Source organism: Rhipicephalus sanguineus, chromosome 1 (assembly GCF_013339695.2).
Source record: "Rhipicephalus sanguineus isolate Rsan-2018 chromosome 1, BIME_Rsan_1.4, whole genome shotgun sequence".
Classification (NCBI taxonomy): domain Eukaryota; kingdom Metazoa; phylum Arthropoda; class Arachnida; order Ixodida; family Ixodidae; genus Rhipicephalus; species Rhipicephalus sanguineus.
This window is the reverse complement of record NC_051176.1, coordinates 122,687,640-122,700,556: the sequence shown is the minus strand read 5'-3', so window position 1 is coordinate 122,700,556 and position 12,917 is coordinate 122,687,640. Positions and strand designations below refer to the sequence as shown.

The 12,917-nt window shown below is 46.0% G+C and overlaps 1 protein-coding gene across 1 annotated transcript in view; it reads right to left on the bottom strand.

Moving 5' to 3' along the window:
* Positions 1-3,418: 3,418 nt before the first annotated feature.
* The window catches only part of LOC119397120 (uncharacterized), a 96,061-nt gene continuing 86,562 nt past the window's right edge, over positions 3,419-12,917 (bottom strand). The window contains exon 4 of the mRNA XM_037664564.2: positions 3,419-3,630. Coding sequence (XP_037520492.1) covers positions 3,429-3,630 — 202 coding nt within the window. The 3' untranslated portion in view covers positions 3,419-3,428. The remainder of the gene's footprint in view (positions 3,631-12,917) is intronic.

Sequence of the window (12,917 nt, the reverse complement as noted above, 5' to 3'; positions counted from 1 at the left end):
ATAAATGTAGTACGCGTATCGTTTATTGCATGACAGACGTTATCGGTGCGGCGGCTGTCGAACTGAACTATAATAAAATTATAGACCAATAGCCGCCGAGATAACTCGCACGTTGGAGGTGTTCCTGCCCATGCGCAACCATCGAAGGCACCGACAGGTGCCACTGCGGCACCCGCGTCCACTGCGTTTCGGTCCTCTTCCCCGCCATCCTCGCAACGGGGTGTAAAAAGACAGATTTGCCTATAGCTGCCGGCTTGGCATGCACTAGATGCTGAAGAGACAATCGAGCCAGCCGCTAAATACCACGCGACGAGAAAAACATTCCCAGGAATTGGGTCGAATCTTCGCAGTCGGCGAGCGCGCGAACATAAAACCAATAAAAGGTCGGAAGCGTATGCTGCACGCGGTAAGGCGTTCACTCCCAAGTGATAGAACCAAAGTGTAACTTCGCCACCGTTACGTTGGTGCCCAAGACCATTCATGCGCAGTGGGAGGCCACTGCGCGGGATTTCGGTCGTTAGCACGTTGGTGCTTCACTCACTTTCTACGGCTTCAAGTGTTGTGATTGGTTCATCTGTCCCATGCGCGTCAAACGTCATATTCGCGCCGTTCGAGGACTCCACGAAACCACGTGTAGGCGCCTCGACTACGGTAAGTCGGCTCCCCCACTTTTCCGTATGCCGACAATGCCACGGGGATGCGTAGCTGAACCACACAAATACGCAGCCCCCCCCCCCCCCCCCGCTCGCACGCACGCACGCACGCACGCTCGCTCGCCCGCCCGCCCGCCCGCCCGCACGCACACACACACACACACACACACACACACACACACACACACACACACACGCACGCACGCACGCACGCACGCACGCACGCACGCACACACACACACACACACACACACACACACACACACACACACACACACACACACACACACACACACACAAAACTACTTTCGAGTTGGCCGAACAAAATGTCACCGAGATAAAAAACTATAACGCGTCGTTTCCTGGCGGCTGCCTTACAATGGGGTTTGATGATTCTCGAATGTCAAGTAAATGTTCTGCAAGGTGTGTCTACACTGCAGAGCGACCCTTGATTGCGGTCACGGCTCAGCTGAGCCACTGTGACAGCAGTGGCTCAGCTGTGGCTTTTTGTCTAGAGAAAAAGAAAAAAATCTGCTGTTCCTACCACACGTGGTCGGTCTCGGCATCGCGCGCTTCCCTGCGCCCCCGGCGGGCGCCCTAAAGTGAAAATCAAGATGCAGCATAGTCAAACGACAGGCGAGCGGTAGATTCTTGCGCCTCACGCGGTCACCCATCTGCTCTGTTCTGCACGACGTTGTGCGTTCGTGAGCCTGTTAAATGCCGATGAACGTTTACAGAAGGAATGCCGTTCCCTCTACCGTTCCTACGTAAACGTAACGAGTTAACGTTACACGAGTGTAGTTGCACTTCCACCGATCCTCGATGGAACGGTCGCGTTCCTCCGTTCCTCCAAAAATTAACTAGTTCCTGGAACGTCGTTCCTTGGAACGCCATTCCATACAACACTGCATGGCAGTACGGATAATTATGCACGAAAAAGTAATTTTATGAGGCGAGCTACCAGCCTTGATGGTAAAATCTACCAGGTACTCTGTATTGCCGCCATTAATTGGTGTCCGTTTTTGCAAATGAATGCCTTCAGCTTCATAATAATTAGTTGTTGATGTTTTACGTCCCTAAACCACGATACGATTATGAGTGACGCAGTAGTGGAGGGCTACGGAAATTTCGACCACCTGGGGTTTTTTAACGTGCACCTATATCTAAGCAAACGGGCCTCCAGCATTTTGTCTCCACTGACATGCGGCCGCCGCGGCCGGGGTTCGATACCACGACATTCAGGTCAGCAGTCAAGCACCATAATTACCAGGCCACCCCGACGGGTAAGGCCTTTAGTTTTAATCGTAACTGTTTTATAATAACATTTGCTAGTATTATTTCTTGGTAACGCTTCATTATATCTCATTTCATGATATACTGCGTCACCTATAGGCTGTAAGACATTCACATTATGTAGTATCCAAATAATTTCTTCTGTGATTTTGAAAGCTGGTCTGATGTAACCTGACTATTCATTCTACAGGTACCAAACTCTCTTCTGTGAAGGTAACATATGCACAAATTCAGAAGTCTTTACAGCACCCAATTCTAACCTCGTGACTGAAGGGGTGATGAGGAGTCATCATGAAGCGATGTTTATTGCAGAACAGTGATAGAAAATGAAGGCACTGAAATTATCCAGCATGGCGCTTGCAGATAAAGATGAAGCACCATGCACTGTAAAGACGCTTAGTTCTTTTCTTCCCAACATTTGCATCCTCAGGCTTAATCGACGTTGTGGCGTAGGCAGAAAAAAAAATTAAACTCTGCTCATTTCTGCAACCGATTGGGGCTCTTCCTTATTATCTGAAGTGCGCGAAATGTTGAAGTGTGTATTAAAATAATTTCGCAGGAAGTCCGCCCGGCAAGCGCCCTTTACAGGTTCCTAGCTCTTGCACCAGCAGTAAGAAGAAAAAAAGAATTGCGGAATAAACCTCCAAGGAACCACAAAAACGCCTAAAGCACTTTCGGTGTACTTAGGCTAGTGCAAGGCAAGCTTCTTATTCAACGACTTCATCCTTTCTAGCATACTTTCTTTTCGTCATCGTTGCTACAGATTGCTGTGCAGCGCGTGCTTTGGCGTGCTTCAATATTTTTAATTTAAAACATCACGCGTGCGTTCTACGTATGTCATTGACGTTTCCTGTCCCCGAGTCCAGATGTGAGGACACTCACACAAGAGGAAGAAGAAGGCGGGATGAGTTCACCGTTCCATGGAATGGCAAGTCCACCGGTCGTCCCGTCTATTGCTTTATCTGCCGCAAATGTACCTGCCACTAATTGTTTCCCTGCGCCCACGCCCAAGATATATCGCGACAGCACTTTGGCCTCTAAGGACACCCGTTTATACAGCTTACACTCAGAAACGCACATTCTTTGCCATCGAACGATATGCAGAAAGGGAAAAAAATAAGGGAAGGGGAGGGGGGAGCATGGTATGTCTTGAGTATAGCGCTGCCGAGATGGAATTGTGATTGGACGAGGCGTGGTGGGGCGCGAAACATTGCGCCGGGAATGGAAGACTTGGGTGAAGACCAGCGTTATAGCACGCTTCAGGCCTGCGGCTTGGAGCCGACATCGTCCGCGCGAAACAGAGCGTGGTTCGGTGTAGCTGCCGTGGTCCTAGCACCGGCACAAGGCCGGGCCGTCGTTGGCTTCGTGCCTCTGCTGGGGGCCGCAAGATCTCCGCGCACCGCGAACGCGCTGCCAAGTGCAGTCCATCATCAGCGGCGCGCAGAGCGTGACTTTTTTGTTTCGTTTGTTGGTTCTCCTTTGTCACACTTTGCTCGGGTAGTAATAAGTGCGCACGTAGCAGACGCATGCCGCCGGGAAGGCGAACTTGGTAGGCTTGGGCTCGACGCGGTTGTCCTCGGTGAAGAGCGCCACCAGCACCCGGTTCACGTATTTGGTGGCACAGCGGGTAGAATGGCCGGCCGGCAGCATGTCGTGGATCCGGTCGCAAGTGCCGCCTTCGTTTCTGCGCACACCGAAAAAAGGCGTATTATAGACGGACGCACGGGCTCAACGAAAATGAATAGGTGCCGCCCTAGTCGCTTTTGCGCCTCTGAACAGAACGTTAACAAACAAACAAACAAACAAACAAACAAACAAACAAACAAACAAACAAACAAACAAACAAACAAACAAACAAACAAACAAACAAACTAACTAACTAACTAACTAACTAACTAACTAACTAACTAACTAACTAACTAACTAACTAACTAACTAACTAACTAGCATTACAGAAAGGAAGAGGGATAGAGCTGACTAGACAACGCAAAAAACTTGAACACTGACGTCCCAAAATGACCGAATGGAAGCGGCAGTCGCTCGGCGAGGACGAGCGCAGTGGTGCCACCATAACGTATACCGTGAGTTATTCCTCGGCGAACGAAACACACAGCTATAGCAATGAGAAGAAAACGAACGAACGCACTTATATGAGCACGGGGGTAGTTAGTCGACAAGCATGTATTCTTAGTAATGCAGGTAAATCACCCGTCGTACTGCGATATGCCGCACTATGACGTTACGACGCTTAATGTAATCAGTTAAGGAGCGACTCGCCCCACAGAGGTGACAGTGGCAAATAGATAGGTGATGACACGCTGAAGCTACAAATGGACAAAAGCTAAATTGCCCAATAAAAACAGAGCTTTAGATGCGATAGTATCATAAGCAAATGGACACCTTTTCATTTGCAACTTTTAGGTCTCACTCGTATGCGCTGAGAGCACATATGTTCTCAGTGCGTTCGCATAGGTCTGTTAGGGCGTACGCCCATAGGTCTGTTAGGGCGTACTAGTTAGGGCGTACGCCGTACGGAGATGCGCTGAATCCTCTATAGAGGATTCGGTGAATCTCCGTACGCCTGTCACTGGTTATATACGTATATATATATTGCTTTCTTGATGCACTCAGAAGGATTGTAGGATGCGGAAAAGACAGAAAGAAAAGCGTATATATTGTTTCTCTAGCTTCTTGAACCTGACGTAACACTTGTTGCGAAGTTGTTCACTGCATGCATACAAGTCCCCGCAGCTCCCCTTACCCGTTTGCTTTTGAAGACAGTTTGAAAGAAAAGTACACTGTATTCACTAGTAACCATATTTGTAGCGCAAAAAAACCAGACGTAGACACAAGTAAGGAACACATACACAGGACGGGCGCTAGACATCAACTGATTTATTACTACGGACAACATAAAAAGCCAAAAAACCGTCGGACATGAGCGCCTGCGCACCATCACACTCCGAGCTGCTTCCTTATACCTGCGTCACCACGTTTTACCACCTTACATGCTCAAAATTTCCTTTCAGATATTCAAGCTCTTTACGAGACAAGGCTATCGACGCAACACTGACACATTTTCTTTCATTCTCACTTATAGCAAACGCTTCTATAATTTCTCGCGTTGCCTGGTCATTGCCTTTCTTAAGCACACGTGTGGTGGTGAGTTCTGGAGCACAGCCACACCGGCGGCAATGGTCCGCCAAATGTCCCCCCGCTGCCTGCGCATCAACTCCCGCACGGTGCTCTCGCAATCTGATGTTGATGATCTGAGTTGATGTCTAGCGCCCGTCCTGTGTATGTGTTCCTTACTTTTGTCTACGTCTGGTTTTCTTGCGCTACAAATATGGTTACTAGTGATTCAAACCAACTAGCCCGCATCACCGCCTTGACTACACTGTATTCTTCTACTATATCTGATCTTCGCAACATATGCTAAGCCTACAGCATGGACTCAAGTTGGAAATCAATAAAATGATCTCGCCAGATTTTGATTCGATCAGCAACTGCGGCGAACAGTATCCTTGTCATCGCAACGTTAAGCATGCAGCCTTCATTTAGAACAGACCGCAGGGTTGCTAATGGTGGCTACTTTTCGCCAAATTGGCGAATTTGAGACGCTCGTGGCGACCTAAAATTATGAATGGCGACACGGCGAATTTTTGGCGATTTTCGGCTTAGGTCTCCACTAAGTTATGCATCCTAAGCTCAGTGTCTTTCCAACGAATGAGTGGCAACATTCTCTGTATTTTTCTTGGTTTTAGACCCACGAGTTGAATGTGCACATTACGCGTCATTCGGTGTGTATCTCCTCAATACTTCTAGATACAGGAGGTACTGCAGCGGCCCCAAGCGACATTCTAGCAACATGTAAGTCAGGAGACTGCCTTGCATACCACGAAGCGGCAGTGTTTTACTATGAGTTTAAGGCTTTAGGTGCCTTAAGCTTCTCTAAAGTTTCGCTTCTAAAGGGGCTAGACGACAGGTTCACCGCGTTTTCCCACCATTTGTTCCGCCAGAGCTCCAACTGTTCAACTAATTCACTGTTTCAGTTCCCCCAATTCAGCTCGTAAAAACTGTTTTGGAATAGCGAAGAGAGGTGGATACGCGGCTATTTGTGCAATAAAAATATATTTATTGAGGCATTTTCCACTGTTCTCGGTGAGCGTGTGCAATGAAAGCAATTAATATATAACATTTTACCTTATCTACTTGTTCATTAATAACGCATCGGATTGACGAGTGTAGATATAAGTGACTATAAGAAAGGGTCGGTGGCGTCCGGTATCATATTAGTTCACACTGAAAAGGTGTAAGCCTCACTAATGATTGGTTCCTGTAAGAATTCTGTCGTGTTAGCTCCAATAAACCTTTTAATCCTTTTAATTCATATAAGGGTACGTAAAGCTGTCTACAAAGAACGATTTCACAGTTTTCGCCCTAGGTTTACCATACTTTTGCCTTTGAAACGAGCGGACAGGGATGGAAGGATATCATGAGCGTTTCATTCATTCACCCTTGCGCCACCACGCACATCTTGCGGCTAGTCGGAGAAGCAGCACCATGCACTCCCATGGTGAAGCGGGCGATACGACTGGCATTGAGAAACGTCGATATAATTTAAGGGTCTAGGATGGTACTGTATTCTACGGGGCGTTACATGAGTGGAAATGTTTATTAATATAGGTATGCCGCACATATCTATAGAATGGCGACTTTTTTGGCAAAATTTGTGAAAAAATGGCGACTTTTGGCGACTTTTTGCTCGTCGTTTGGCGACATTTAGTCAGTGGCAAGCCTGATGCCAATGTTTCACTTCAATCCGTCTTGCAATGCAAGGAAATATACTTTTTTCGTCATGGGTAGCTTGAGTACTTGTGGTTGATTGTACTGAGACCCTACTACATCATCGGGCTTGTGTTCCAGAATGTCCCACTGGTGGCGCAAATCGTATCTACATTTACCCTAATTTCTCGATTACTAAAGCGCTGCTGTGTTTAATATTGACGTTTCAGACATTCTCAAGCATTCATCTTTCGCTCTGACATAAAATGTTATTTGCCTTTAGTGTTCCTTTAGGCTATAATTTTACCTCCATTGTTCTACTTTCACGCTGCCAGGCACTGCCAGCCGTGTTGGCGAGTGCAGTCAAAAAAGCTTCGGTGCTTCGTGCCCTATCAGTCAATACAACAACCGTAGAAAATCTTCCAGCAGAACAAGAATAATCCTGGTGTGGCGTCCTTTGCTTTCAGATGTCAGCACGATACTGTCGACAACACTGTTAGAAGATGCCGCTAAGCAACATATGTAAGATACTGCTGTGCATGGCCCCGGTACCCTGGTACGTTGATGAAGAGTGATCATATTTCTTTTGTTAGTAACAGCACATATAAACGACTCGTTCCAACTTCCATGTCGTTCGTTGCTATTATACAGGGCAGTGACTGACCACCATCTCCTTCTCGTGACAGCGCTGTTATGTTTTAACTGGTCAGCCGAGACGGCAAATAAACAGGAATCAAGTAAGAGTAGAGTCACCGGGGAAACATTCAGCGCTGCTTTGCACCGTAAATACGCTTGTTCCAGCACGGGCCTCACATGGAAAAACCAGAGAGAGAGAGAGAGAGAGAGAGAGAGAGAGAGAAAAGAATTAACACCCTCTACAACACAAGAGCGTTCTTGAATTATCAGAGAAATCTATTCAACCGCGATGTGTGACGACAGACTGCAAACACGCTCTTCGAATACCTCTAACACTTTTCCGTTTCTTTGCCTGCCGACCGTTAAAGAAAAGTCGATACTCGCACGCCTCATTAACAACCACAGTGGTGGTGTATTCTTTGAGTTATGAGTATCATCGTATGCCGAATGATACGAGCAGCGTTCACAAAGACGTTATGATCCTTGTTGCACATATCGAAAACGAGAACAGGCAAAGACAACCCATATAATGGTTCATTAACTTGGTCGTAAAACTCCTGGAACACGCACGGCAGGCGCAGAGAACCGGGTCGTATATCTCGCTCAGCTTTTGGCTGAGGTACGTGGTGCCCAGTAAATTTGTCATAAAACAGCATCGTGTCACAAAGAAAACACTCCAGAGCGGATGTGGCCAATGGGATGCTATCGCCTCCACACCGGAAGGATCGTATACTGCAGCACTAAAACGGCTCTGCCTATGAGACGAATGGATTATGTTGAGCGCGCTTATGACGTTGCCGCGTAATGGAAACTTACACGGTTAGTGCGAATAGTTCGTGATGAACCATAGAACCACGATATATCAGCACCTTGGCCACCCACCTCATACAGCGATACAGTGTACTAGAATACAGTGTACCTATTCTAGTACACTGTAACAGCGAGTGGCGTAGGGAAAAACTCTGCTAGTGCGCAGACCGCGTCAAGTTGATCGGGGAGGCTACACGAGCATGAAAGTTCACTCAGTCAACGGGGGTCTCAAACTAAAACACAGATTGTCACATTAGGAGAGGAACTCTATACTGACGTTTGATTGTGAGCGTTCACACTTTTATTATGACCCCTACGGGCCCACCTTAGTTTTCTTTCCTTCTTGCTTTTCACGCCGAGGATTTCCAGAAGAACCTGCACACGGTTAGCCTTTTTTTCACTCGTAGTGAAAGAGAAAGAAAACGACGAGGAGTCCCTTTATAGCGGCAAGGGATACATTGTGTTTCTCGTAATAGTTAGAGCGCTATGTAATTCAATAAAATTGAATCAATAAGACGAAAATGCTACGTCAAGAAAGCTAGCAGCAAACGAATTTTGAATGCAGTCTGGGATGTATACGTGCATATAGCAGATACAATAGGAGAGAACAGACTTCAATAAAATATGCAATCACTTTCCATTCCGAGAAAGAGAAAAGCGAAATCATGCACATCCCACCACTGCGGTCATGGCCCAATATACTTCCCGTCGTTATCCGCAATCGCTTATGAAGTCCTCCGCCATGGCCGAAGACGGTTGCGGTTCGCATTCTTTGCTGGATCAATAGAGAGAGATCCGGAAGAAAAAAAGACCGTATGTCTAGTAAGACTTCTTGTGTTGAAGCGTTTTGTAACCGGTTTACAAGATAGATGCTGGATCTTTCTTTGCTTCGGCGTTCAGAACAATAAATAAATAAATAAATAAATAAATAAATAAATAAATAAATAAATAAATAAATAAATAAATAAATAAATAAATAAATAAATAAAAAATCCGGAACAATTACGGCAAATTAGGGGATATTAGTTTAGCAAGGGACGATGACCACACAACATCATCAGGAAAATACAATTTATCAAGGGAAAAAAGCGCTATATAGATGTTGTAGATGTGTTTATTTGTGCGAGAGGCTTAAACGTACCGCGTACAGTAGACCACAGAAACTGATAGTAATTTAGCGTCCCAAAACCACAGAAAATGAGCTCCAAGAAAAGAAGTACGTTTCTTGTGAATGATGCTGTCTTGCAGCTATCACTTGATGGGTTAACGCTAATAGGTTTTTTTTTGCTTTTTTTAAAAATCATTTTGGTCGGTGTCCGGATCCCTTCTTTTAACATGTTTCATTCCGGCCAGACGGGCTTCCGTCATACTGTCGACTTCAAACATTAAATATTACCTGAATCCACCAAGCATAAGACCTACTTTTATACGTTATACGCATGCGTCAACGGACTTGCTCGTAACTCAGGTTCCGCCAGCATTGTGAGAGAAGGGCAAAGCGTGCACACACGGACGCAGTAGAAGAGACCTGGGGTTTTTTAACCTGCACCTAAATCTAAGTATACGGGCCCCTAGCATATCGCCTGCATCAAAATGCGGTCGCCGCGGCCGGGATTCATTCCCTCGGCCTTCGAGCCAGTAGCCGATCACCGCAACCACTAGACCACCGTGGCGGCTCTTGTTTAATCTAAGCAGTTTTCAAGCACTGAACATTTATCTTGGACAAACCAGAAAGCAAAGCAGCAGCATTGGCAAGCTGTAGTAATCCTGTACTTCAACGTAGTCGGTCAAAATTTATGAAATGCTCGACTCTGAAAAAAATATCTTTGTGGCGGTTATCTTCTTAAAAAATTAAGTTGCCGTAAATTGCTTAAAAATTTCTGAATTGCACTTCCATACAGCGTTTTCTTCTTTTGGCCTTCGAATTCAACAGCACTGGAGCGAGGCTGCAAACGTACTTCTTTGTTCATTACTTTGCTGCGAAATTGCGTTGGTAAGCACGAGGACGCGGGTTCAATTACAAGCTACTGTCGCCGCATTTCGATCATGGAGGCGAAATGCCATAACGCCCGTCTGTTTAGATTTAGGTGCGTGTTAAAGAACTCCAAGTGACATTAGGTCTCAAGATCATGTCGTGTTCTTGGAAAGTAAAATTTCAAACATTTTTATTTCTTATTTTGATTTGGTGCAGCCACAGATGTCTGTAGATTGAGTATCTTTTACATTTCTTCTCTTTCAAAACGACATCGCGTATAACGACAGAAATTCAGAATTACTTTTGGACATAGAAATCCGAATATGCGGGTGTCACACTTCGCGCGAGCCAAGTTACTTAGAGAGAGAGAGAGAAAGAAACAAGAAAGAGGATGCGAGAAGGACTTCGACAATGTTTCGTTGTTATAATCAACTTGCCCAAACGCGAGCAATTTTTTTTGGTTATCACTGACCAGCCAATTAGTCAATCAAATATTTCGGTTAGTAAAATTAGTGAAATTTTAATTAGTCCAATTAGTTGAAGTCAATTTGTCGAATATTTCACCAAGGTAGGATGACAAATTGCGCGCTGCACTTCGATAAATAATTCTGAAACTTTTCCACCTCAGTATACATTAACACCATATAAACTTTTTGCAGCGTTTCAAATATCGGGCGCAAAGCTCAAAAGAAAGAAAGAAAGAGGAAAGAGCGAAAGAAAGAAAGAAGGAAAGAAATAAATAAAGAAAGAAATGAGAAAGAGGGAAGCCACTGCTGGCCCACGTGCCTCACGCGTGCGAAAGCTCTTGAAAAGCGTTTCTAAGAACTATGCCATAAACATCGCAGAGTTGATGGCCGCGTAAAAGCAACAAGGCGGCGGTGTAGCAGCAGCTATCAATAAACATGCGGGTTGTTTTGCTTCCTTCTCCTTATCGCCACCCCGTGAGCATTGGTCCACACATACAGCGTCACGCAGCTGCCTACTTACGTAGTGCTTATAGCAGAAGCCAACACCGCCTTTTGCGGTTTCCAAGTCAGCCAGTCAGTAGAGTTATAGGCGCGTGAAACTCGTTTCGCGAGCGATGCTGTCGCGTACGCGAAGCGGGCGATCGCGCTCGCTTCTCATATCCTTGTTAGTGTGTTTTTTTTTCCCGGCTCAACATTGAGGTGCGGCAGAAAATAACAAAACGAAAGAAGGATATGTAGAGAGCTGGAAACTGTTGAATTTTATGTTCTCAAACGCGATCCCCAATGTGGCATTTGAACTTGCACCATTTTATATACGAATGTATTAATATAGGCAGTTAATTCCGTCTCATTAAACAGCCAATGATTACAGAAAAGAGGATAATCTTTGTATCTCGCAGCGACCCCGCCTTTTATATATAAATAGAGCCTGGCCCACGTTATCTTGGACACACTGTCAAGGAAACTTGCTGCTGCAGGTCGTTATAAGTGCTCTCACCCGGAATAATTTTTAAATACTTCATGAATAATTACCGCGCCAACATTTATTTATTTTTTGCCCCTCTTATGCGCCGGCTACGACATGCCAATGTAAATTTCACATTATCACATTCATGTACGATTCAGACTCAGCAGCCCAGTTTGGGACGCGCGATCGAACAAGACTTCTTGGAACAAGACTTCTTCGATCGAACAAAATTCTTGGAAAGCGTTTCACGTGCATTCGGGCAGAGACCTCCAAAGTGCAGCCAGCAACAGGTGAGAATCAAGCTGCTGGCACCGTATGGACGATTTCGTAGCCATACTACTTGGGCCTACGCCATAGCAGTGCTAAATGTTGCTAAACGCAATGACCGCGTACTAAAGACGCGAGGCAAATTTACGCACTTTCAGGAGCGTGCTGCTCGATCAACCAATCGAGCACACGCAGCGAGATGCCTCCAGGGCCACTTTCGGGAGATGTGCCAAGGGCACGGTTCTCGTAGGCGTATACGCGAGGCCTCTATAGCCGGGAGACGCTGGGCGAAAGCGGACGTCTAGCCCGGTTGTAGCTGCAGCGTTGTTGTCAATTGCATTGACGTGACGTGATATGTGGAAGCAAAAACAAGCCGCATTGCCGGAAGGGACACTGTGTATACACACAATATCTTGTGAAAGCAACGGCCCGTCGTCTCGATGTGGGCAGCGAGGACTGCCAGACATATACTTGGTCAACACGTATTCCCGGGCGTCCTTCGCTCGTGCCAGCCGGAGTAATTTTGCTCCTTCGAATGTTGGAAGCAATCAGCGCTTTGGTTCCGGAAAGCCTCGGCTGTGACCATGCGCGGGGTGTTTCTGCAAGCCGGCACCGTACGGACGGAGTTTGTTATGTCTGAGCGTATAATGCGGCTTAGAGAGAAAAAAAAAAAAAAACAAGAAGCGATTGGTCAGGAGAGCCAAGTCTCGTATAGTAAACTGCTAAACAACTGCTAAAAATAATAAAATAATATAAAAGGGGCAGGGCAAAAGTTGGACTCTCAAAAGCGAGTACATCTCGGTGCTTTTCTTTCTCTTTCTGTGCTGGTATGTTAGCGCTACAGCGCTTACATGCAGTGTGCAAGGAAGGATTAGTCATTGTCAAGAGACTGGGTGCCAGCAACACTGTCTACGAACTTAACCACTCCTGGTTTTTTGTTCTGACGCAAGAAGGAATTGGTCCCCACTGCCTGACGCGGAAATCAACAAACGGTTTGTTGCTTATTTTGTCTGGTATGTATTGTGATTTGCTTGTACAGTATACTACACAGAAAGAAGGATGAG